This window comes from Drosophila persimilis, unplaced genomic scaffold (assembly GCF_003286085.1).
Source record: "Drosophila persimilis strain 14011-0111.01,24,50 unplaced genomic scaffold, DperRS2 tig00000124-arrow-pilon, whole genome shotgun sequence".
In the NCBI taxonomy this organism is placed as follows: Eukaryota; Metazoa; Arthropoda; class Insecta; order Diptera; family Drosophilidae; genus Drosophila; species Drosophila persimilis.
In genome coordinates this window covers 15,406,240-15,433,889 of record NW_020825294.1, presented here as the reverse complement: position 1 = coordinate 15,433,889, position 27,650 = coordinate 15,406,240, and the positions used below count along the sequence as shown (strand labels likewise).

Here is a 27,650-nt window from a genome sequence, read left to right as displayed (position 1 = left end):
AATATAACACCAAGAATCACCACATAGGGTATATGGAGCGAAAAAGGGGCTAGAAGGGGGCTTTCGAGGAATTAAGGTGTAAAAAGTTTGCACAACACCATGACTGAATGTTATTGAGATCGGATTGCCAGCGAGAATGAACTGAAATGTCCTTATACTGGACACAGAGTTTAACATTATCCGAAGGCGAGACATTAATAAAGAGTGTTAACATTAAGGGCCCTAGGTGGCTACCCTGTGGTACTTCCGAAGAAAGCTTTACTGGTGGAGAGAGTGAGTTTTGAAGAGGACTCGTTAAGACCTGGAACAAAGATAGCTAGAAATCCATCTCAGGAGGTTGGGCGGAAACCCTAAAAGTTTATGCGCTAAATGGGAATGGTTTACAGAGTCGAATGCTTTACTAAAGTCTGTGTAAATAAAATCTGTCTGTAAGTTACCTTAAAAGCCTTTAATAATGAAAGAGGTAAATTCTAACAAGTTCGTGGTGGTTGAACGCCGACTTATAAATCCATGCTGAGTTGGAGAGTTAAGTGATTTGCAGAGATGTTGCAAGTGCGTAGTTAAAACCTTCTCAAACATTTTAGGAATAGCGGATAGCTTCGCTATACCTCTATAATGTTTTGCTTCAGACTTGCTACCTTTTTTATGGCGAGGAATTACAAACGATTCCTTCCAGATCGGGGAGAAGCAAGAAGAATCAATGGACAGGGTGAATAGTTTAAGCAAGGGTCCACATAGAACCTCGGTGCAGTACCTGAGTACACAACCTCGAACCCCGTCTGGACCCGGTGAAAACACCGGCTTAATTAGTCGAAGATCATGGAGTAAAGAGCATTCATTTAACAAGGGACTAAAATGCCGTTCGATCTCGGTAAACCGTATGGGTACGGATGACCAGAGTAACTATCCTCAGAATGGGTGGTTTGGAAAAATAGGGCAAAAAGATCGGCAATTGCCTGATCATTATTTGCCGACGTATTACAAAATGATAGCGAGGATGGGTGTGCGGACGTTAGTTTTTTATTTATTTAATTAAGAATTATCTGTTAATAATGGTACTTAATTACAAAAGGAGGAAAGAAGAGAAGTTAGTAAAATATAGATGATTATAAATATTGCATGCTGTTAGTTTAAGTGATAGTTCAGGGGATAAGGTATGACAGAGGGAACTATAACTATGGAATACAACCCTAAAAGGTTCATGTTCGGCATTATTAGACCTACTTATGGGTAAGCGGATTTGCCTAAAAGTACGGGTAGGTCTAGATGGAACGGCAAAGTCAATCTGACCCAAGACAGTTTGCGAGTCAACAATCCCGAGAAGGAGCTTGTGCATTACGAACATTACCCCATTACATATTCTGCGATGCTGTAACGACGGCAGGTCAGTTAGATTTAGTCTAGACCGGTAGGGTGGCAAGATTCTACCCAAGTCCCAGTTTAAGTTGCGAAGGGCAAAAAATAAAAATTTCTTTTGCACGGGTTCAATGACAACCTGCTGCTCTTTATACTGAGGGCTACACACACAAGAAAAATACTTCAAAATCGGACGTACTAAGGAGTTGTTTCGTAACTTACGGGTCGTCAAACTCCTTGGACCTTGCAGCTATATGGCTGTTAAAACACATCTTATGATCAAATAGGACCTCGAGGTCATTTGAACTCGAAATTCGCTCCAGGACATGATTTCCTAGAACATATGATACAAAATGTGGAGCGCGATGGTAAAATGTCATAAGTTTGCATTTAGAAAGGTTCAGAAAAAGAAGATTAGTTGAGCACCACAGATTTTAACATCATCAGCATACATTAGTGTAGTGAGTATGTTATAACTTGAGGAAGGTCATTCACAAATAAAATAAACAAAAGCGGGCTCAGATGACTTCCCTGTGGCACTCCTGAAATAACATTAACAATATTTGACAACACATTAGAAAACAAAACACGTTGAGTACGGTTAGAGAGATAAAACAAAATCCAATCTAGAAGATTCGTTGGGAACCCTAAAAAAAAGCTTGCGAATAAGCAGAGTATAGTTCACAGAATCGATTGCCTTGCTAAAGTCTGTAAAAACTACATCCGTCTGCAAACCATTTTGAAAACCACGGTGGATAAAGTGAGAAAACTCAAGAATGTTAGTCGATGTTGAACGATGTCTGAAAAATCCATGTTGCGACGGGGATACCACGATAGTTTTCAATGTTTGATCTTGAACCTTTTCTGTAAAGCGGAATGATGTAGGACTTATTCCGAATTACTGGGAGACAAGACTGTTCCAAAGAGGGGTTGAAGAGAAAGGTCAAGGGTTTGCAAAGGGACTGGGCACAGTGTTTTAAAATGCAACTTGGTACCTTATCTGGACCCGCAGAAAACGATATGTCCATAGATGACAAACCTTTCAGAACAACGCTTTCCTCGAAAATGGGCAGAAAAATGCTGTTAGCTTGAGGTAGCTGGTACGGATACGGAGTGGATGCGTTGTAAATATGAGACGAGTACGTTGTTTGGAAAAAGGTAGCGAATAAATTTGCAATACCAACAGCAGAAGCTTCTGTTTTGTTCTGATAATGAAGGGACGGAGGAAAAGCGCTTAACTTACGCTTAGAGTTAACGAACGAATAGAATTTTTTAGGATCACTACGAAAGTTACTACTACATTGTGAAAGGTAATGATTATAACACTGACTATTAACGGCAAGGAACAGTGTTTAAACATAAATATATTATTATACACATTCACTCATGTAACAAACCCGATCTCTAAAGAAATCACATAAAGTAGACAAACAGAGATCTGTAACCCATTAATACGACAACAAAACACAAGTGGAGAAAACACTTAACAAATGCGGCCCTAAAATAAAACTAATGTAAGCATGTACTCAAATAGACACCCTCAGTAAAGTGTATCCTCTGTACCTCCTACCTCATTGGAAATTCACATATAAGGCTCTGATTTTAATAATAAAATTTAGTTTGAATTTACAACTCAACTCGCAAATGTCTAGAGTTTTCTTTTAAGGTCTTAACATTTTGGTCCTTCGAGACTCTCCGTTGTTTCCCCCCTATGGTAAGAGCGCGGAGTTAAACCAGCTCCTTTGAGACTGAAAGTTCAGAGAGAGACTGTCTAGTTCACTGACAGCTAAAGGTAGCAAAATAGAAAATTCTGATTTCTCTCCCATAGGAGGGAACAGAGCATAAAATAAATTAATGAAACGAAAGTTTCAATTAATATTTTTTAAAAATACGAGCTAAACAGGCTGTATTTGTAATAGATAACTGGGTATATCTATTGTGATCGGAGAATACAAAAAAAAAATAAATATAAATTAATAAAACAGAAATTTCAATATATATATTTTGGAAAAATACGAGCTGGACAGGCTGTATTTTAATAGATAACGAAAGATGTATCCGAAATCCGATAACATCGAAAGTGCAAAAAAAAAAGTTGGACAATAACTGTGACTGTGAAAAAATAAATAAATAAATTGGTTTGTGTGTGCCCACTGTGCCAGCGACAATAACTGCAGCGACAGAAAGATTAGCGACAGCGACAATAACTGCAGCGACAGGAAGATCAGCGACAGCGACTTCAGCAGCATCGACATCAGCAGCAGTGACAATAGCTGCAGCGAATTAAGCAGAGGCAACACCATCAGCAGCAACAGCGGTATCAGCAGCAGCGACTTCAGCGGCAGCAGTAACAACAACAACAGAAGTAGAATTCATCAGCTAAGTCTCATATCTCAAATTGTTTTTAAGTCTAATTAAGTAAAAAAAAAAAAAAAATTAAACTGAGATGTTGTCGGAACAAAAAATTAAGCTATTAGAGGCTCAAGCCCCGATAGCAAAGGAGATTTAAAAGATTGAAGCTGGTCATTTGACCAGCGATGTAATCGAAAGGTTAGGAGACCTTAAGATCAAAGTTACAGGCAATAACTCTGCAGTGTTAGCATATGGAGTAGTCGATCATGACTACTATAAGAGACAACAGTACGAAAAAATTATTAACGAGGGGGAACATTGTGAGTTGCTGCGGACACCGCAACTCTACAGTTATACCCGAAATTTTGAGATATACGTTTTATAGTGAGATCTAACAGGAATGCGGATACTAAATTTGGTTACTCTAGCCTTAATAGTCCCTGAGATTTGTGAATATCCCCAGATTTGCATCCTTTGCGGGGGCGGAAGGGGGTGTGGCGAAATTTTGAAACAAACTCGTCTCGGTCCGATATCTTAGGAGTGCGGATACCAAATTTGGTTGCTCTAGCTTTTATAGTCTCTGAGATCTAGGCGCTAATGTTTTACTCTAAGCAAAGCCGCCTGCCTATGCTACGTGTGTGTTAGAGAGAGACAGGGCGAGAAAAAATGAAATTGTTTTCTTGATGCTGGCTATAATAATAATACGATCCAGTTCTGCAGTCTAAAAGATATGGTCATTCTCTACGATTCTGCGTTTTTGGTTTTCTCGTATCCTCAATATTGTGGATGGAACAGATTTTCGTCCTTTGTGTGGGCGGAATGGGGTGGGGCGAAATTTTTAGAATTACGTTTTATAGTGAGATCTAACAGGAATGCGGATACTAAATTTGGTTACTCTAGGCTTAATAGTCCCTGAGATTTGTGAATATCCCCAGATTTGCATCCTTTGCGGGGGCGGAAGGGGGTGTGGCGAAATTTTGAAACAAACTCGTCTCGGTCCGATATCTTAGGAGTGTGGATACCAAATTTGGTTGCTCTAGCTTTTATAGTCTCTGAGATCTAGGCGCTAATGTTTTACTCTAAGCAAAGCCGGCTATACTACGTGTGTGTTAGAGAGCGACAGGGCGAGAAAAAATGAAATTGTTTTCTTGATGCTGGCTATAATAATAATACGATCCAATTCAGATTCTGCAGTCTAAAAGAGATGGTCATTCTCTACGATTCGGCGGGCAAAGTTTCGAAATATTCTTGTAGCAGTGACATATCACAGAAGTCTGGATCCAAAACATCGTTGCTCTAGCTCTTACAGTCTTTGAGCACTAGGCGCTGAAGGGGACGGACAGACGGACGGACAGACATGGCTCAATCGACTCGGCTATTGATGCTGATCAAGAATATATATACTTTATGGGGTTGGAAACGATTTCTTCTGGACGTTACACACATCCACTTTTACCACAAATCTAATATACCCCAATACTCATTTTGAGTATCGGGTATAACAAGTCTCGTATGCCGACGCGTACACGTGAAGAGTGATGAAAACGAATCTTACATCCGCCACGGATACGCTATAGCCCCTAGATCGTGTTCCTTGTGCGTATGGTATAGAATAGGTAAGGGGGCAGGCGTAACCCAACTGGCAACCACGCCGCTAACTCAGTGTGCCTATGGCCACGCGAGCCTCGCGTTTTAATATAATCTATGCACACAAGTAAGTTTTCCAAAAAATTCGTGGTGCAGTTAGGGACCTAGTATGTTTAATTTTTAATGTTTAGAGTTCAACTATGTACAGTTAAACTGTGTAAAAATAGGAATGTACAAATTATAAAATTATCACAATACAAGGCAGAAGAAAGTTAACTTAAATTATTAATTAAAGAAGATATAAGAAGCGCAACTATCAAAGGAAACGAGGGGGAACGTTGTGAGTTGCTGCGGACACCGCAACTCTACAGTTATACCCGATACTAAGTCAGTATGGCTCTCCTCCGGCAGACGCCGCTAATATTAAACGACACGACAAAGAGTGCGTGCGAGAGAGACAGAAAATCAGTCTGAGCGTGACGTCACGCGCTGCGTAGCCACTGCAAATTGATTTGGTTCCTTTGGCTATAAAAATGATCTGATCTGATCCAGATTCAGCAACCGGACATGATCATTCTCTATGATTCTGCGTTTTTAGTTTTCTCGAATCTGCAATATTGTGGATGGGGGGGTGGGGCGAAATTCTGAGATATACGTTTTATAGTGAGATCTAACAGAAGTTCGGATTCCAAATTTGGTTACTTTAGTCTTAATAGTCTCTGAGATTTGTGGATGCCCCAGATTTTCGTCCTTTGCGGGGGCGAAAAGGGGTGTGGCGAAATTTTGAAACAAACTCGTCTCGGTCCGATATCTTAGGAGTGTGGATACCAAATTTGGTTGCTCTAGCTTTTATAGTCTCTGAGATCTAGGCGCTAATGTTTTACTCTAAGCAAAGCCGGCTATACTACGTGTGTGTTAGAGAGAGACAGGGCGAGAAAAAATGAAATTGTTTTCTTGATGCTGGCTATAATAATAATACGATCCAGTTCAGATGCTGCAGTCTAAAAGATATGGTCATTCTCTACGATTCTGCGTTTTTGGTTTTCTCGTATCTTTAAAATTGTGGTTGACACAGATTTTCGCCTTTTGTGGGGGCGGAAGTGGGCGGGGCAGAGTTTTGAAATATTTTTGTACCAGTGAGATATCACAGAAGTCTGGATCCAAAACATCGTTGCTCTAGCTCTTATAGTCTTTGAGCACTAGGCGCTGAAGCGGACGGACATACGGACGGACGGACAGACGGACAGACAGACATGGCTCAATCGACTCGGCTATTGATGCTGATCAAGAATATATATACTTTATGGGGTCTGAAACGATTCCTTCTGCACGTTACACACATCCACTTTTACCACAAATCTAATAAATCTAAAATCGGGTATAAAAATATAGAGGACTTACATAAAAAGTATGTAGAGTCAAAAAACATTGAAACCCTAACGGAAGGGAAGGTAGAAAAAACAAAGCTACAATCAGTGGAGACTAGAACTTTGAAGGAAGACATAGAGCCCAAAATTAACAATAGCATAGAAAAAGTATCTGAGGAAATCGTCAGAATGGTGGAAACCCTGAGGACATATTTAGAGCAAACCATGCAGAGGTTTGATCAGGCTAAAATGGGAGAGTGTAGAATGAGAAAGGAAAAAATTGAGTTCCTCAGTAAAAGAATGAGCTCAAAAATTGAGGAGTATTATCATACCTATGAAACAAACGACAGCTTCGACAACCAGATCGGAGATTTGGAATTTGATATTCAAAACATGTTGAGCAACCTAGAAGTTAGGATGCAAACCATAGCTGAAGAAAACAGCATGGATACTAAAGGGGCAACGGTAAAAAAAGAAGATATCGATTTGCCTGATCTTCCGAAAGTGGAAGTACCCACATTCTCGGGCGAAGAAAAAGAGTGGGGCGGCTTTTCACAAATATTTTGTGAATTAATTCATAACAGAGATAGTCTGAGTACATCTCTAAAATTCAATTATTTGAAAATCGCGATAAAGGGTGAGGCACGAAGTATGGTAGCTCACCTTTTAACTGGGCCGCTGGAGAATTATAATGCCGCTTGGGAATTGCTGACCAAGCGGTATGAAAATAAGCGAAAAATTTTTTCGGATCAGCTGATTCGTTTGCTCGACTTACCAATGCTAGATCACGATTCAGCGAAACATATTAAATAGTTTTCTGATTCTATAAATGAGTCAATACATTTAATTAAATTAAAGTCACATTTAACAGAAGAAGTTGATGTGATTTTCGCGCACATTGTGTTGAAAAAATTCAACAAAGATACCTTACCATTATATGAAAGTCATATAAAAAGGACAAAAGAGATCCTAGCATTGCCAGATGTAATGGAATTTTTAGAACAACGGTACACTTCTCTTTACACGTCGCAGGATAAAGAGTGGAAACCGTTGGAAAAAATAGTGCAATATGGTAAAATAAAAGAAAATTGTCCGTTATGTAAAATGGCAGGACATACCATAATTCACTGCTATAAGTTTAAGGGAATGAGTCCGATAGATAGAGGCCAGTTTATTAAAAAACAGCGCCTTTGCACAAAATGCTGTAGGCATGATATGTATAAGAAATGCTTTTCTGAAGTTTTATGTGGGATTTGTAAAAAACCTCATCATACGATTCTCCATATTCCCTACGAAAAGAGGGAAAATGTTAACACTTGCTTGACAAAAGAACAAGCGTTCTTAGCCACAGCACTTATAAAAGTAAGGGCAAGGAATGGTGGCTATCAAAACCTTAGAGCTCTCATTGATTGTGGGTTGCAATGTACCATAATTTCAGAAGAAGCTGCGCAAATATTAAACTTAGTACGAAAAAGAGCGAACACCGAGGTAAGTGGAGTGTCATCTACAGACTCTTGCACTTCAAAGTACAAAATTACTTTATCGGTAAAAACTCGTGATTATAATAAAGGTCATCTAAATATTGAAGCAATTACTCTTCCGAAACTGATGAAAGCTTTACCATTAAAGTCTTTCAATATTGACAAAACTAAGTGGCAAGATTATGTGTTGGCAGACCCTAACTTTAACAAACCAAGTAGGGTAGATGTAATAATTAGGATAGATTTGTATACCCATATTTTAAAAGACGGAGTAATAAAAATAGACGGACTACTTGGACAAAATACAGAATTCGGATAGATTATATCCGGTTGCACCAAATCAAAAGGTGATAAATTTATTGTGGCGACAACAATTGAAGTTGGGGACTTAGAGCGGTTCTGGGAATTGGAAAGTGAAAAGAATGACGTAGAAGAAGATGTGTGCGAGGAGCATTTCTGGGAAACAACAAGAAGAGATGAGAATGGTAGGTATGTGGTTAAAATACCATTTAAAATAGAAAAGGATCTAGGAGATTCAAAACCCCAAGCTATAGCGCGATTTTATAGTTTAGAAAGAAAGCTCAGCAATAATAAAACATTAAAAGAAAATTATGTAAAGTTCATGCATGAATATAAAAACTTAGGACATATGGTAGAGTCCAAAGAAGATGGGAAATATTATTTACCCCATCAAGGAGTCATAAGAGATTCCAATCTAACGACAATGCTGAGGGTGGTTTTCGATGCTTCAGCAAAAACCACAAACAATAAAAGTTTAAATGATATCATGTGGGTTGGAGGGTCCAAAAAGATATCTTCGATATTATGGTGAAATGGCGTAAATGGCCATTTGTAATATCTGCGGACATTGAAAAAATGTACCGGCATGTTAATGTTGATAAAGACGATCAACAATATTTGCATATAATTTGGAGAGATAATCCAGACGAAAAGTTAAAAGATTATAAACTTACAACCGTTACGTACGGTACAGCTTCAGCACCCTACTTAGCAACCAGGGTGCTTGTTGCAATAGCAGATAATTGCAAAAATCAAGCAATTAGGGAAATCATAAAGAATGATTTTTATATGGACGACCTGATGACAGGTGCCGACACGATACTGGATGCTAAAAAGCATGTAAAGGAAGTTACCCGGGAGTTTAATAAGGTTGGGTTTAACTTAAGAAAGTGGATAACAAATATCCCAGAAATTATAGAAGGCATTAGAGATGACCAAGAAAATAAAGTATTAACCATTGAGGAGAATGAATCCGTCAAAACATTAGGACTACAATGGGAACCGGTTAAAGACGAGTTTAGGTTCAGTTTCCACTATGAACCAATTAAGAAAAATAACAAAAGAATAGTATTATCTACCTTAGCCAAGATATATGACCCCTTAGGCTGGTTGTCTCCAGTGACACTTGTCGGAAAATTGTTTATTCAAAAACTTTGGCTAGCAGACAAAAATTGGGATGAAGAATTATTAGAACAAGATACTCGGGAATGGAATTCGTTTAAAAATAGTTTAACAGAGTTAGAGAGCATTCGGATACCGAGATGGCTAAATTCTCAGCACAATAAGTCGATGCAAATTCATGGGTTGGCCGATGCATCCGAAAAGGCTTATGCTGTCGTAGTGTATGCCAAGGTAGATAGTTCTACAATTATAATAGCCAGCAAAAGCAAAGTTAATCCAAAGAAGAATCGGAAAACTATTCCAAAATTAGAACTTTGTGCAGCACATCTTCCGGCAAAATTAATTCTACGGGTGAAAATAGCGGTTGGAAGTAGTGTAGAGTGTTATGCCTGGAGTGATTCTACTATTACTCTAGCCTGGATAAAGAATGGAGACAATAAAGACAAGTTTATCAGGCGTCGAACTGACGAAGTAAGAAAGATTAAGGAAATTAAATGGGGACACGTTAGAACTGAAGACAATCCAGCAGATGTAGCATCAAGGGGCATTAGTGCAGATAAGCTAAAAGATTTTAAGATTTGGTGGAAAGGGCCTCAATGGTTGGCGAAATCTAAGGAACATTAGCCAAAAGAGCAAATTGAAGAAAAATTAGTTGTTGGCACAACACAAGACAAGTTTATCAGGCGTCGAACTGACGAAGTAAGAAAGATTAAGGAAATTAAATGGGGACACGTTAGAACTGAAGACAATCCAGCAGATGTAGCATCAAGGGGCATTAGTGCAGATAAGCTAAAAGATTTTAAGATTTGGTGGAAAGGGCCTCAATGGTTGGCGAAATCTAAGGAACATTAGCCAAAAGAGCAAATTGAAGAAAAATTAGTTGTTGGCACAACAATAGTAATAGCAAAAAATAATAATAACATTTTTTGTGAATTATTACAAAAATATTCGTGTATGCATAAACTAGAAAGAGTCATTGCATATGTATTGAGGTTTATTCAAATCAAAACCAAAAAGAAAGAATTTCCTTCATTTTTGACAGTGAAGGAGATTAAGAGCAATTCGGTTCCGAAATAGCTAGCCTAATTAATAACAAGGAAATAGAAACAAAAAATAAACTATTAAGCTAAATCCGTTCTTAGATAAAGACGGATTGTTACGAGTTGGAGGTAGATTGCAAAACTCCAACGCGGAATTTGAGGTTAAACATCCCTTGATTTTAGATAAGTGTCACTTGACGTCTTTAATTACCAAGAATTCACATAAGGAAACATTGCACGGTGGAATTAATCTGATGCGAAACTATATCCAGCGAAAGTTTTGGATATTTGGGCTAAGAAATTGCTTAAAGAAAAAACTTAAAGAGTGTGTCACCTGTGCTAGGTATCGACAGAATACTGCAGAACAAATTATGAGAAATCTGCCGAAACACAGAGCCACAATGTCGCACCCGTTTACAAATACAGGCGTAGACTTCGCCGGGCCTTACCATATCCGATGCTCTAAAAACCGGGGGCAGAAATCCTATAAGGGATATATTACCGTACTTGTATGCATGCCGACATAGGCTATTCATTTGGAAGTAGTCAGCAATCTTACTTCAGATTCATTTCTAGCTGCACTTAGAAGATTTTTTTCAAGAAGAGGAGAGGTTCCGATAATGAAACCAACTTTGTGGGAGCTTCGCGCAAATTAGACGAGGAATACCAAAAAGCCCTCAAAGACAACATAAAAGTGGTTCCAATATTAGAAAGAGAACAGATCGAGTGGCATTTTATTCGCCGGGCAGGACCTCACTTCGGAGGTATTTGGGAAGCTGGGGTAAAATCAGTGAAATATCTCTTAAAAAGGGTAATTGGGGACAATAATTTAACCTATGAGGAAATGGCAACTCTATTATGTCAAATTGAAGCGGTACTAAATTCACGCCCTTTGTATACAGCTACAAATGATATTGACGATCTGGATGTATTAACACCAGGTGATATTGACGATCTGGATGTATTAACACCAGGTCATTTTATTATTGGAAGGCCAATATTTGGCCCGATTGAGACAATTTCAGATGAAAAAATCGGGAATCTGGATAAATGGAGATTAATTCAGAAAATGAAAAGAGAATTTTGGATTAAATGGAAAGAAGATTATTTGCACACACTGCAACAAAGAAATAAATGGAAAATAGGAATGCAGAATATTAAAACAGGACAGATTGTATTAATAAAATATGAAACCTGTCACCCAGCTAGATGGCCCTTGGGAAAAAGAGAAGAAATACATAAAGGTAGGGACGATAGAGTCAGAGTAGTAACTATAAAACATCAAGACGGGTTGATAAAACGACCTATAACTAAAATTTGTCCATTAGCTGGAATTGAGTCAGAAGAGAAAGACTCAGGAATGACTCCAAAAGAGACCAGAAGTACTCGTAGTAGACCTCAAATGTCCAAGCTGCCAGAGGAAAGGCGAAGTGATCAATTGAAAAAATGAACAGTTCCTCTTCGATATATTTGGACCCGATGGGGGAGGTTGAAATATTCACCTCATCCTGGGATTTAATTGTTTATTATAACATGGACCCGTATTTCCAAATGATAAAAAAGGGGAAAGAATTGATTGGGAAAATGAGAGTTGTGTGTGGTAAACAATATACTTTTGAAGATCAATGCAATAATGTCTTAGATAATACGGAAAGACAAATTGCAGACCTGGAGGAAAATAATAAACTTTTCATGACTCAGGATAATAAAAGAAAGAACGAGCACCATTTGAGTTTATGGGCTCACTTTATCATATATTATTTGGGATAATGGACGCCGAAGATAGGGAAACGTTTGGACTAAATATGAAAAATTGATTAGAAAACCAACATAATGAAGTTGATGATTTAATTAAGAAACAAACATCAGTGGTAGAGTCATCGGTAAATATTATTAAAAGAACTACCGAAGAAATAAATGTGAACTTTAGAAGTATGAGCGTTAGAGTAGAAAACATAACGGAAGCATTAAGCTCCTTGATTGAAGAGTGCGATAAAATTCAATCAGCAGTTATTAATCTACTGATAGATATTAATCATGGTAGACTAAATCCAAATATTTGAAAACCTATACAGTTAAAGGGAGAAATAGCAAAAATAAAAGAGAACTTATTAGAAACATTGGTGCTTCCAGGAAAGAGAACAGAAACAGAATTGAAGGAAATTTACAGCCTATTAACAGCGAAAGGAATTTTTGTTGATGACAAATTAATTCTGAACGTGAAGATTCCCCTGTTTGGATAATCCCGATGCCGGTTGAGCATGAACAAGAATTGGTCAAGGTAGACTTGAGCTCCAAGTATTTAGTATATAATTTCGAAATTGATTCCTATCATTTGATGACTGAAGCTACCTTGAATAAATGCCAAAAATGGCAAACGAATAGAAGAGTATGCGAAGGTAATTGGCCTTGGAGCAATGGCAATGATAATGCTTGTGAGATAGCTCCTTTCAAACCAAAAGGTAATTCAAATTGCGTTTATAGGAAGATAGCAGAGACAAGGTCATTTTGGGTCGAATTAGAAAGGCAGGGTAGTTGGCTCTTCAAAGTTCCAGTAAACACTAATGCTAATCAATGTAGTAACTCAAATACATGGTTGTACAGTGCGAACCGATGATAAAATACTAGTACCTCATCACAGTATTCAAACAGAAAGCTACGAGCCCATTTCATCCTTTTATACAGTAATATAAGTAAAATACCAAAAATTGTTTGGAATCCATTAGCAATACCATTAATTAACCACACAGAAGAAATGGAAAAGTTAAGAAACGAATTAAAATTGTTAAATTTTCGATTTGTTCGATTCGCTCAAGAGTTTGAGCTCAAGAAACTGTGATTCCAAGGGCAAGAAATTTCTCGTTGAGAGCCACATATTGTTTCCGGACATCCAGAAACTCAGTTCGAGTCTGTCTCATAAATGTGCGCATTTCGGCCTCAATTTCCCGACAAGCCAGATATGACCAAGACAGGCCCATGCGTTTCGAGGTCAGATCATTTAGCCGGCCAAAATTTCCGCCACCAGCACATTTTATTTGGGCAAAATTGTCGCACAGGCAGCAGCTAAGGAATGAATCCACAATGATTACACCACCGAATTCACATTTCTTTGCACTACAAACGATTGCATATATTGACAGCAGTAGAATCACTGTGCACGAATAATAAAAGAACAGAGTGAGAGCGTAGGTAAAATGGGAGAGCACACAGCAGAGCGAGCCCGACAATCAGCTGCAGCGGCAATAATTCAGAGCAGAGGATCCAACGAAGTGCAGGAAACGAGCAGTAAACTCACCAAAGCAGAGACACAAAAGAAAAGTCCACAAAGAGGGAGAGTATAGGCAATCCAGAGAGAGTGAGAGCAAAAATGCGAGCATCAAGCCCGCTTATGCTCACGAGAGAGTGTGGGCGATGCAAACGTTGATGCGCGAGAACAGTGCACACCGAACAAGCGATAACGAAGAACAGACTGGGCAAAAAACAATAACAAATCTTTCTTCTCGTGGCCGTACAAGCATTCAGTTGCGCGGTGAGAAAAAAATAATAAAAATAAAATTACTAGATCACTAGATCGGAAAAAATAACCCAAGAAAGGAGATTGGGCTCTAAACGAAAAACGTGAGTACCAGCCTTCGACAGTGCTAGGAGCCTCGAAGTTAGATTTTCCGAATTTTTCTGTAGTTTCCGCTTGGAGGTCAGCAACCCCAACACAAAAAAAAAACCTGGAGAAAGAGGGAATTAGCACCTCAACCCCATCCCGCTATTTTCGCAGTGCCAGTTCCAACAGGGTAAATATGTGCATTAAGTAACTGTTAGAAAAAGTAGCCTGATCAGTATTTTCAAATTCCACATTAGAATCGGCACTTAGTTTGGGAAGTATCCAAAAGCTGCAGCCCGAGCTTTAAGCCCCCGCACTACGAACTAGCTGATCCCCCGAGTCGCGGGCAGTGAACTGTGGCTGCGCGAGGCGAGGACAGCCGTCTGAACGGGCTTAGTGCGGCGAATTGGCGTAACCGTTTCGCGTTCAAAACCGGGCCAAGAAACGGAAACCGGAACTTGCAGTCAGCGTAGAACCGAAGCAGCGGAAATTTTCTTCCGTTTCAGTCCGTTGATATGTCTGTTTTTGTGTAGTTGGATATACTTAGTGATAATTATAGACAGAACAAAAAAACCAAAACAAAAAAACCAACAACCCATGGAAAGTTTAAAAATGCATTTTATAAAAGTTTAAAAGTTTGAGCTTAAAAGCGTCCGCTCGGCCGGGTCACATCCGCGAGCTTATGCAATGCAGCACGCGCTGTACGAATTTGTTTTTGGTTTGCAAGTAAAAGCTTAATGCACCAACACACAGCAACACGTCCAGCTACGAAAGATCTTTCGCCGTAAAAATAAATAAATAAAAACTGATTGAGCTTTATAATATACCAACAACACTACATTTCTTTGCCTCCCAAAATTTCGCGAGCGTGGCTCGATTGAGCCCTGTCTGTCTGTCCGTCCGTCCGTCTGTCCGTCTGTCCGTCTGTCCGTCCCCTTCAGCGCCTAATGCTCAAAGACTATAAGAGCTAGAGCAACGATGTTTTGGATCCAGACTTCTGTGATATGTCACTGCTCCAAAAATATTTCAAAACTTTGCCCCGCCCACTTCCGCCCCCACAAAGGGCGAAAATCTGTGGCATCCACAATTTCGACGATACGAGAAAACTAAAAACGCAGAATCGTAGAAGATGACTATATCTTCTAGAGTGCAAAATCTGAACCAGATCGTATAATTATTACAGCCAGAATCACGAAAACAATATCACTCTTTCTCGCTCTGTCTCACTCTAACACACAGGTTTCATGGTCGGTTTTGCCAATTGCAAAATATGAGTTCAAGGATCTCAGAACCTATAAAAGCCAGAGCAACCAAATTTGGTATCCACACTCCTGTGATATCGGACCTTGACCGTTTCCTGTCCAAATTTCGCCACACCCCCTTCCGCCCCCGCAAAGGACGAAAATCTGAGGCAACCACAAATCTCAGAGACTATTAAGGCTAGAGTAACCAAATTTGGTACACACACTCCTTTAAGATGTCACTATAAAACGTATATCTCAGAATTTCGCCCCACCCCCATCCGCCCCCACAAAAGACGAAAATCTGTTGCATCCACAATATTGCAGATTTGAGAAAACTAAAAACGCAGAATCAAAGACAATGACCATATCTATTAGATTGCTGAATCTGGATCAGATCAGATCATTTTTATAGCCAAAAGGAACAAATCAATTTGCAGTGGCTACGCAGCGCCCGACGTCACGCTCAGACTGATTTTCTGTCTCTCTCGCACGCACTCTTTGTCGTGTCGTTAAATATTAGCGCCATCTGCCGGAGGAGAGCCATACTGACTTAGTATCGGGTATAACCGTAGAGTTGCGGTGTCCGCAGCAACTCACAACGTTCCCCCTCGTTTTTTACTAGAGCTGTTTGTCGGTCGTTGACCTCACACTTTTAAATTAGTCACAGGCCTTCTGCCTTTACAGTACGCTTGGTAAAACGAATAGTATGTCCAACTTCTCCCTGAAGCCGATGTGCTGGGACATGTGTACCTATATTGCGCTATATTATTATCTTTCTATTTAAGGAAAAATCATTAGTTTATATTGCACTATAAAATATCGTATATACTTATAACTATTTATACTTATCGTATTTATTTATCTAAATATTCCCTAGTAATAGTAGCTATATCTCTTGTGACGCTTTTCGTTCCTACTTTTGTCCATTTAGCCTTGTCTTGGAGTTCTCTGTTAGTGTTTTTTTCTTGTAACATGAGGGTATCTGAATATAGTTTATAATAAAATGATTGTTAAGATGAATATGTGCTAGACGTTACCGTATTTGGGGGAACCATGCCGCTCGGGAGCGAAATAGGATGACCAATAACGGACACTCCAGGGATCCTGATATTATTATTGGCCTTTTCAGGATCATGATAGGGTGGGCGTGGCACGACTCCGTGCCAGCAAAACAGAGATCTCCGACGCTGTAGTAGATTCCTACTTCTGCTCTATACTATCTTTGCCCAACTATACTTTCCGTAACCCTAACGAGCCTTTCCTTGTCTGTCCCCCTCCCATTCCCAAAAAGAGTACGCGAGTTTTATTAAAATAATAGCAGCAGGAACGAAGCAACCTAACTGGAGGGTTACCCCAAAGAACCCATCCCTATTTCCGACCAGAGACCAGCCGTGGAAGCGAGCGCGTACTCCTTCTCAGTTAGCCGACCACCAGCTTCTTCGTGCGAAGATTCTCTTCGTTACTCGTTACAAAAGTCACAACAATGTTGTATGATATTTAAGCAAAAGGCGGAGAATGGAGCAAGAAAAAACACAACCGGATTAAGCAAGAGCTAGAAGCGAAAAAAAAACGAGGCTATCTCCCTGGCATAAGAGAAGTTGAATCTCTCCACCTTTAATCCCACGCCTTTTACATCATTAGATGTGAGGTCAGGGGCCAGCCGTGAAACAAAAACATGTCGTTTTGGTGGGACTCCCACCAGTGGTTTAGTCACCACAGGCCTAGTACCTGTGGTGGCAATATCCGAAGGTCTGGAACGTCTATTAACTGGTGGGATCGGGATAGACGGGACAACTAGTGAACTTGCGGACACCACGGACACGGACGCTGCAGACGTACTTGGCTGCACATTCTCCGAGGCGATGAATTCGGCTACCGAATCTGCATCGCCAGCAGCTGTCGTTGCCCTTGGAGTGGCAAACGAGATCAACTGCTGCACCCTTGAGTGGTCGGAGTCAGTTTTTCGGCGGCGCACTGCTGAGTGACGGTTGCCACTTGCAGATCCTGCGGAATGACCTTTTTACGCCTCGGAGACTCATTCAGCAGTTGCAGACTCCATGGCTAGGAGTCGATCGTACTGTTTTTTAAAGCCAAAGGTCAGCTCCTTAAAGCCCTTCCGCGTCTGCCTCATAAATATGGCCATGTCAGTCTCAACCGCACGACATGCCTCACACTGTAGTGCAAGCCATTACATTTTGATATGGCATCACACACGAGGCCCGTAAACCCAGCACATTTTGCGTGCACTATGTTATCGCAGAGCCAGCAGGGGATACTCGGCTGATCATGGGTGATTTATACACATACACATACAACAGAAAACTCCATAATACAAAATTTGAACCAAATTAAAATGAAATAATATCTCAAAAGAAATGGCTATCAAGCCTAACGCTTATAGGAGGAGAGAAGAACTGTTCCAGCAGCAGCCAATGAGCGAGAGAGAGCTAGTAATGCAATGTAATGCGTACTCATGGCAACAACACAGACGTGACAAGCCAACGCCGAAAAATTAGAAGTTAAATAAACAATGTTTTAGCAAAAATCAAAAGGCATGCACTGGCGGAATTGAATAGATTTCGAGATTGTAGGCTGGTTAGGAAGTTAATTAAAGTTTATTTATGAAAACACCGGATGTTTATGCACACCAAAGGAAAATGTGCGGAGCGCAAAACAAAAACGCGTCTGATCTACGAAGGAGAACGAACGAAAATGGGATTGAAGACTTAAGACACAGTTTGGCAAGCACCTATCGGATCTCATTTGCTCGCGTGGATCTACATTCTAGTGTAGCTATAGAGGTTCACGGTTTTTGTGATGCCAGCTTAGAAGCGTATTTTTCGTTTCCAGGGAAGCCCAATCGACGAACCACGTTTGTGCTCAAAGTTTCGAGTGGCGCCACTAAATAAATTATTGATTCCTAAGCTGGAATTAAGTGGAGCCTATTTTCTTGTGAAAATTGTGCAGAATGTAAAGGAGATGGGGATTTTTGAAGGTCAGTTTTAATTCTGGTCGGATTCGTCAACAGCATCATCTAGAAGGCATCAATATAGAAGTTGACGGCAGTTATGGATTGGCGCTATGTTTCCAAATCTTTAAATCCTGCTGATATTCTCTCGAGAGGCCTTATCCAGTCAGAGCTGTGGTTTTTCGTAGGCTCTAAGAATGAGTGGCCTATATTTCCGATTTCCTAAAGAGCGACTTTAAGTATTGATGATTGCGTCTCAATATATATGTAAATCTCACGTCCGAATGCAAGTTTGCAACCTCATTCCATGGCATGCAGCGCATATTCGCATACATACAAAAATGTATACATGGTCTAAGGCATACTGGAATCACCGTTTCTGATATTCGGCAAGGAAAAGATCTTCTGATTCGACACATTTAGCAAATTTGCAATGGATTACTTAGGTCGTCTTGGCAACTCATCAATTGGATTTGGTGCTGATACATTCGCTTATTTTAGCAAAGGGACATCCTATAACCTTTGCGCTGTTCAGATATTATCACGAAAGGAACCTCCATGGCTGACCTAGCGCCCTGCTTGCCAAAATTCGGCTGGAACATTTGCCTATTGGAGGCATCAAAGAAGTGTCAAGGGTAGTTAGAAAGTGTGTGCGATGCTTAAGAACTGTGGTCCGCGAATGGTTGAGCACATCATGGGAGACCTACCTATTGAACGTTTAAAATGATCTCAAGCCTTTGAAGTCACTGGTGTGGATTATTGTGGCCTCATTTCCTACGGATCAGAAATTCGCACAAGGTCTCTGATCAAGTGATACATCAGTGTATTCATCTACTTCACCTCTAAGCTTGGAGCTTGAAAAGGACTTGACCGCCGCGTAGTTTCTAGGCGCATTAAAGCATTTTACTTCCACTCGAGGAACTACAAGACAATTTGGTCAGACAATGCGACAAATTTCGTTGGCGCCAAAATCGAACTTCTGGACCTACAAAAGCTTTGTTTGAGCGACTCGTATGTGAAGTTAGTCCATGAACACTGCTTGGCTGACTCGATCGACTGGCGTTTGATCCCACCGCGCTCTCTGCATTTTGGCGGATTGTGGGAGCGGCCGTGAATATTAAAAATATCCATCTGTTCTTAGCTTTGAGGAGCTGCGTACTCTGATGCCAGATCACGGCAATTGTTAATTCTCATCATTTGCTCTCGCATTCACAAAATCGTGATGACTTAGATGTTTTGATTACTGCTCATCTGCTTCTATACGGCCCCCATGGGTCAATTCTCAAGCCTGACCTAATGAAGCACAATTACAATCGTCTGGATGGCTGGCAGCGGGTCACTCAACTGCAACAAGTCTTCTGGAGCCACACTCAAAACCTCTGCAAGAACGATAACGTGCTAGTCGAGGATGAAAATCTTTCTCCAATCCTTTGGCCTCTGTCTAGAGTGGTCGATGTCACCAAGGGCAAGGACGGAGTGTGTCGCATCGCTGACTTGAAGACGTCCTTAGGAAGGTGGGCCGTCACTCGGCTGTATTTGCTGCCCCTTAAGGAATCTGTTGAAGCACTATCTCCCAACGGGGGGAGTATGATCGGGCCAGCCGCCAGCTGACGTTTGTCAGCGCTGCTGCGCTCTCTCATTTAAAGGGCGTTCTGCAGCCGCCGCTTCGGCTTTTGCTTTGATCTGCCGTCGTCGCCCAAATTTAGTTCTATGCTTATCTCTCACCGTACTGGTTGCATTTCGATATCGAGTATCTGGCCGGTCAAAACAGCAAGAAATCGGCTTCAGCTATGCCGCCGGTATAAATAAAATTTACACGTTCAACCATAATCGTTTTATTTAAATTTGAAATAAATTGTTGCCAAAAACACCTCAAACACCCCTAAAATTGATAATTTTTGATTACCTGTAAATAATTACACTTTCTGGTAGACAGCCATTTCGTTTTTTGTAACTATTAAGCGCTGCTTCAAACGATGAAGTTAATCCATTAACAATTTCCTCACTCTTTGTTTGTATCACAGCCTTGCTATACCATTGTGTATATGAAGCATTAAGAGACGCTACAAAAGCTGAAAAATATAAATAAGCTGTATTTAGAACACGAATTGAGAGTATTATATTTTGATAAAATGATTTAAACTGATTCACACTGGATGGGGAAGAGTAAGTGAGAGACAGAAAGAGAGAGACAATATTTCATATATTAAAACAATGCAGAGTTTTGCAATATCGTAACTCAAGCTCAAAACCAACTTTTTTGTACTGTAACGCCAGGGTTATATATTTAAACCGTACGTTCGATTTTTTTTAATTTGTATTAAAAATTTGACTTATTTATTATTGTTAAAATGTTGTCTTAGGAACGTAACGTAACGCCAGAACTGAAATGACCATATATGAGTTTATTAGCTATATCTCTATCTAGCTTTGAAATCGGACTTTCATGCCTTTCTTACTACTAAACAATTAAATATGGAAAGTAAAAGTAATTGTTCTTACTTAAAACATTATCAATTGCTTAAATATAATATTTTCGAAATAAACTTATTGCTGTTATTTATTTATTATTTTAAGCCCTTTCTTTGTAGAGTTTGTGGGAGTTCTACCTTACAGCATTAAAACCATCGATATTCTCGTCCCATGCATAATCAAACTGTAATTGTCGTTGGGGCCACAAATGTTAACAATTATTTCTTATTAGTTTATAAAAATTAGTTTAAAGTATTTTTTAAGGATCATGTGTATAACTGAACCTTTTCCCTCAGTCATACTTTCTATGCATCAAAATGTAGTTTTGAATCTGCTTGTTCAGTCGCAAAAATATGCATAAGTAGTATTACGAAATACACATGACACTATTATTGAATTAATAAAGGTCACCCATTCAAACATATCACCTCACGACACAGCACTATAGCTGGGTCAAAGAAAACCGCAACTGCAGCGACAGAGCTGCTGACAGAGCGATCGTTTCGCAGAGGAAAAAGCTACTAGTGCACTTGCTGGCCAACACAATTTCAGAATTACACAACAGACAATAAAAGTAGATTAGGTCCATACAACTGATACATTAACTCATATTTTATTTACCCCGTTCTTACAGACGTGCAATACTTTTGTACCTTTTGTTACCTATAAATAGAGTTAAGTGTATTGAATAAAGTCAGTATCAGAAACAGTATCACAAGTGCCTGTCACTCATGAGGCACTCAGAGGCTGTCGCCGATTCTTCAGGACCTTAATTGCGTAACGTAGGATTCCCCCTTCGAAGTCCAAGATGTTCAAGTGCTAGTTGCCACTACTAATCTGTAGACGGTTTATGTACCGAATGCAACCCAGCTTCCTGCACAAACATTTAAATTTGGTGACCCCGACCTTTTTGCATCATTTCCAGCTGTCAAACAAGCTACAGCGAAAGAATTCCATATGGACATCAGACTGAAGAAGTCAACAGGACATCTTCTATAGAAATTGGCACCAGGCCATACACTTAAGGTAGCAGCTAATAAGTATCAACTTTGATCGTTCGTTCAAAACTGTTAACCAGGTCACATTGAAAGGTTTCGATCTGGACATCATACAGACGAAAACACCAGAATGTCGCCAATAAAAAATGGCACCAGGCCACACACTTATTGTAGCATCTCCAACAATATGGATTACCTTGGCAAATCTAAAATATTCAGATTATCAGCCAACAGAAAGACATCTAAGTCGATTAAGACTAACGTTAGTCTTTGTTCGTGCGCTCTTTAAACTGGAAACAGCACAAATCCCTCCATCCAGTACGTCATTTGCACTATTACTGTTTTGACCAACAACGATTGCGATTCGGGGCGTATCCAGCTGCACAGCAAATAAAACACTCCCAACGGTCCAAAAACTTATAAGTATAAAATGATAGAATGCAGAAAGAAGCTGTCGCTACAATGGCAATGGATGTGCAGCAAGAAATTAGCGAGGAAGCAAAGAGCTTCTTATTACGGATTACGGATTACGGATGAATATGTACATTTCCGTGAAGACTTGCGTACAACATACATCTACATGTGAATGAAGATGTGATACCTGGCGTTAACAAAACAATCACAATGGCATCATGTGTCATCAGCCAACAATTCAGCCATTGAAAGAATGCAAAGAACTTTGTAGGTGCAAATAACCAACTCAAAAATGTTTCGGCATGCATTTCAATATTTCGACACCTTCAACATATGTATAACACCCTACAAACAGGAAACTTTCTAATGAAAAATTCTTGGAAACGCAGATAATAGCAAATGTAGCAAGCAATCTTTTTGGTGTTCACGACTCAAAATACGGTGAGGAAATGACCAAAGTATTTGAAAAAGTGAAAACCAATGAAGACTTTCTATTAATTTTGCTCCAAAATCAGACATCAATTGTCGACGCTACAGTAAACATAGTCAGGAAAGACAAAGTATCCACGGATAATTGTATAAAAATGTTGGAACAGCAAGTGACAACGATCAGTCGAGAGAGAGGATCATATCACAGCGATCATCTTACTCAAGCATATTTAGGATTAACAACACAACTAACCCTGCTCACAACAAGTCTACAACGACATATCTGATGTGCGAATCTATATTCATCATCGGAAAATAAACCCCACCACTAGACCAAATACGGGATCATTTGCCACCCGATCAAATGCTGCCTTTCGAAGCTGTCTTAAAATGCAAAACGAGGAATACATCTGTTTTAAACATTGACAATCGCTGTGAGTTTTAATTGGTTAACAATAAAACCGTAACACTATGTAAGGTAACACATACGAAGGTTGACATGGTGTGGCCTAAGACTCAGCATCCAAACAAATGGATCTTCGAAACGCATTCTACAATGAAACTTTAAGCAGTATGCAACGGTGTTGCGTCAACCATAACACTGGAAGGAACGGGGCTACTTTCACTGTTTCACTGGATGTACTGCTCGCAACACTGAAGTAAGCATCAGCACCTTCAGCACTACAATCAGCGCGGTAAAATCAACCTACACTCGTTTTGGTGACATCAGCCTATCGGAGGCATTACCCTCGTCACCATTGCTGCAACAGAAGAACAAGACATCAGACTATCTTCAAGAACTTAATGATCTACGCCAGCAATTATTTTATTTTATTTTCAATCATTACACCATTTCACCACACAATGACAATTCTATTGATTATTGACTACATTTTCTGGAAGAAGTATCAACTATAGAAACCAAAACCATCAAATCACAAACCAGTCAGATCTTGGACTTGGAAGACGGTTGAACACCAGTAGTGTTGGGTAAACATTGCTCATTCTGGTGAACATGTTAACTTGTTCTTTTTTAGTAAGTGAGTCAACTCACACATATTGCTCACTTGTTCACTTAGATTGCTAAGTTGCTCACTTGCTCACTTTCTCACTGTTCACCACTCACTAAGCACCACAGATTTTGAAACGAATAAAATACGTAACATTTCAACTTTAATCAAAAATGTATTACTAAAAAAAAATTTTGGGATCATCGGAATCCTGGGAATGAGAACTTCCACCTTTGAATTTTCCTTTGAGTATCGTCGCGTAAATCAAATTGTTCATCAATTTCCTTACCACCTTACCAAAAGCGTACCTTTGCACTGTTTTGGTTTATGTTGGTTTATGTGCGGTAGTAAGCCTGGGAAATCCAGGGAGTCTAAAAATTCGGATCGATAGTCGGTTTCTTCATCTTCATTTGTAGCATAGAGGGTCATGCTATGGTGCTCGGGCATATCGCATGCAATAACGTTGGGTCAATTAGAGATTCAGGTCATAGCATAGTTTGGTTGGATACATGCAAGCTCGACTTAAGGAACAGCTGAGCTACGCTTTCGCAAGTGCTGTGCAGCGCATCGCAGAGGAGCTTTCAGAGCGTTTAGATCTTTTAGCACAAGTTCGATTTCTTTTTTGGACATTTGAATCGATGCAGCAGATGATTGGCTCCGCCTCGGTAACAAATATATTTTTACAAAAAAAAAAAAACGACCACATGCAAGAAACGAAACTTTAAAAATTCCGTGCTGTGCGTGCTTCTCGAAAATAAGCCGAAACTTATAACCGTGCGCCGAGTGCGCATAGCTAAAGTGCTTATCTGCCACGCCTCGCCACACATTTTTTTGCAAAACTATGCGTCACACACTCTGCCAGAAAAGAATAACACTCGTGTTTTCGTGGAAAAGTTGGAAAAACGGTGGGTTCAAGTGCCCTGTAAGGAAGAATTCTTTTTTTTCTTAGCCCTCGTGGTTTTGTTTCTGTTTCGCCAGTGGTCAGTGGCCACGATCGGTAGCCCCCCCAGCTTCTCCAAAGTTCTGCGCCCACACAATACTCCCACCCTTGACGGGAGTATTTTCGTGAGTCCACCTTGGTGTGGGGCCAATTTTTTTCCTTTGGGAAATCGCTGAAAAAATTCCTCCTGCGCCTTGCAGTTGCGGTGCATAAAGGTCATAAAGATCACCCCCGTGTGCACCACTAACTCGCTTTGCAAGTTGCCAGTTGCTAAGAGAGCGCAAAGCTGGCGGTAAAAACATTCGGAGCCTTCCGTTCTCTTAGTCGTTAACGCATTGGGGCTTAAACAACAAGTACACTGACCAAAAAACAACAAATTTAATTTAATTTCGTTTTGGATCATCATTGCGGATCGTTGGTCGGACATGCTGTTTATAATTTTTTTGATTTTTATTTTTCTTTATATATATTAATTTTATATTCTTATTTCTTATATTCCAAATCAAATTCATCTACCGAATCGTTTATCCACATTTGACAATTCCATTAATTTTGTTTCTTCTCATTGATTTGCCTACTGCTCGAAATTAAATAATTTTCTTATATTTGGTAGGAAAACTTGTGTTTGCTAGTTTTTTCATGATTATGTGGTGCAATGCCTAGTTTATATTAAAGCTATATTAGCAATGTATATAGATAGACTTCATTTCCTAGTGACATGGTGACGTAATGGGGTAGGGTGAGAGTTTTAGGGATTTTCAGAACATTCTCAGAGCTGGAAATCATGGAAGGGTGGGTAAATTTTTTTGATATTTTGGAACAGACAGACGAAACCCCTTAGTACTTTCGGGTACGCCCTATATATGATTGTTCCGTTTATTTTCGTGTATGCTCGGAAAAGGCATATTCTTGTTTTCGCAGTTAGTTCCCTGCAAAGTCACGGGATTATATTTTTGTAAGTTTATGTAGTAGGAGTTACCGAATGAGCACAGAACCAGAGAATCCCAACCGGCAGTGACTTCGACATCCCCTCCGATCTATCCTTTACTGTCGAATATATAACGTTATATAGTATATAAATTTTTGTCGCAAACGAGGGGACAGTAAAAAGTCTATTGGTAACTCTCAGCTAATAACTCAGCAATTGGCTCGTTCCACCTTTTGCTCGTTTGTATACATTTGTCTTCGTTCCAAGGATTTGCAAAGTTTTTAAATATTCTCGTAACAGTGACATATCACAGAGGTCCGGATATAAAAGGTCGTTGCTCTAGCTCTTATAGTCTTTGAGCACTAGGCGCTGATAGGGACGGACAGACGGACGGACGGACAGACGGACGGACAGACATGGATCAATCGACTCGGCTATTGATGCTGATCAAGAATATATATACTTTATGGGGTTGGAAACGATTTCTTCTGGACGTTACACACATCCACTTTTACCACAAATCTAATATACCCCAATACTCATTTTGAGTATCGGGTATAACAAGTTTCGTATGCCGACACGTACACGTGAAGAGTGATGAAAACGAATCTTACATCCGCCACGGATACGCTATAGCCCCTAGATCGTGTTCCTTGTGCGTATGGTATAGAATAGGTAAGGGGGCAGGCGTAACCCAACTGGCAACCACGCCGCTAACTCAGTGTGCCTATGGCCACGCGAGCCTCGCGTTTTAATATAATCTATGCACACAAGTAAGTTTTCCAAAAAATTCGTGGTGCAGTTAGGGACCTAGTATGTTTAATTTTTAATGTTTAGAGTTCAACTATGTACAGTTAAACTGTGTAAAAATAGGAATGTACAAATTATAAAATTATCACAATACAAGGCAGAAGAAAGTTAACTTAAATTATTCATTAAAGAAGATATAAGAAGCGCAAGTATCAAAGGAAACGAGGGGGAACGTTGTGAGTTGCTGCGGACACCGCAACTCTACAGTTATACCCGATGATAAGTCAGTATGGCTCTCCTCCGGCAGACGCCGCTAATATTAAACGACACGACAAAGAGTGCGTGCGAGAGAGATAGAAAATCAGTCTGAGCGTGACGTCACGCGCTGCGTAGCCACTGCAAATTGATTTGGTTCCTTTGGCTATAAAAATGATCTGATCTGATCCAGATTCAGCAACCGGATAGATATGGTCATTCTCTATGATTCTGCGTTTTTAGTTTACTCGAATCTGCCATATTGTGGATGCAACAGATTTTCGTCCTTTGTGTGGGCGGAAGGGGGTGGGGCGAAATTTTGAGATATACGTTTTATAGTGAGATCTAACAGAAGTGCGGATACCAAATTTGGTTACTCTAGCTTTAATAGTCTCTGAGATTTGTGGATATCCCCAGATTTGCATCCTTTGCGGGGGCGGAAGGGGGTGTGGCGAAATTTTGAAACAAACTCGTCTCGGTCCGATATATTAGGAGTGTGGATACCAAATATGGTTGCTCTAGCTTTTATAGTCTCTGAGATCTAGGCGCTAATGTTTTACTCTAAGCAAAGCCGCCTATGCTACCTGTGTGTTAGAGAGAGACAGGGCGAGAAAAAATGAAATTATTTTCCTGATGCTGGCTATAATAATAATACGATCCAGTTCAGATTCTGCAGTCTAAAAGATATGGTCATTCTCTACGATTCTGCGTTTGGTTTTCTCGTATCGTCGAAATTGTGGATGCCACAGATTTTCGCCCTTTGTGGGGGCGGAAGTGGGTGGGGCAAAGTTTTGAAATATTTTTGTAGCAGTGACATATCACAGAAGTCTGGATCCAAAACATCGTTGCTCTAGCTCTTATAGTCTTTGAGCATTAGGCGCTGAAGGGGACGGACAGACGGACGGACGGACAGACGGACAGACAGACATGGCTCAATCGACTCGGCTTTTGATGCTTATCAAGAATATATATACTTTATGGAGTCGGAAACGATTCCTTCTGGACGTTACACACATCCACTTTTACCACAAATCTAATA

The 27,650-nt window shown here is 39.9% G+C and overlaps 1 protein-coding gene across 1 annotated transcript in view; it reads right to left on the bottom strand.

Moving 5' to 3' along the window:
* Positions 1–27,650, bottom strand: part of LOC6602649 (protein argonaute-3) — a 250,712-nt gene that overhangs the window by 102,694 nt on the left and 120,368 nt on the right. Inside the window, exon 5 of the mRNA XM_026987827.1 lies at positions 20,322–20,487. Coding sequence (XP_026843628.1) covers positions 20,322–20,487 — 166 coding nt within the window. The remainder of the gene's footprint in view (positions 1–20,321; positions 20,488–27,650) is intronic.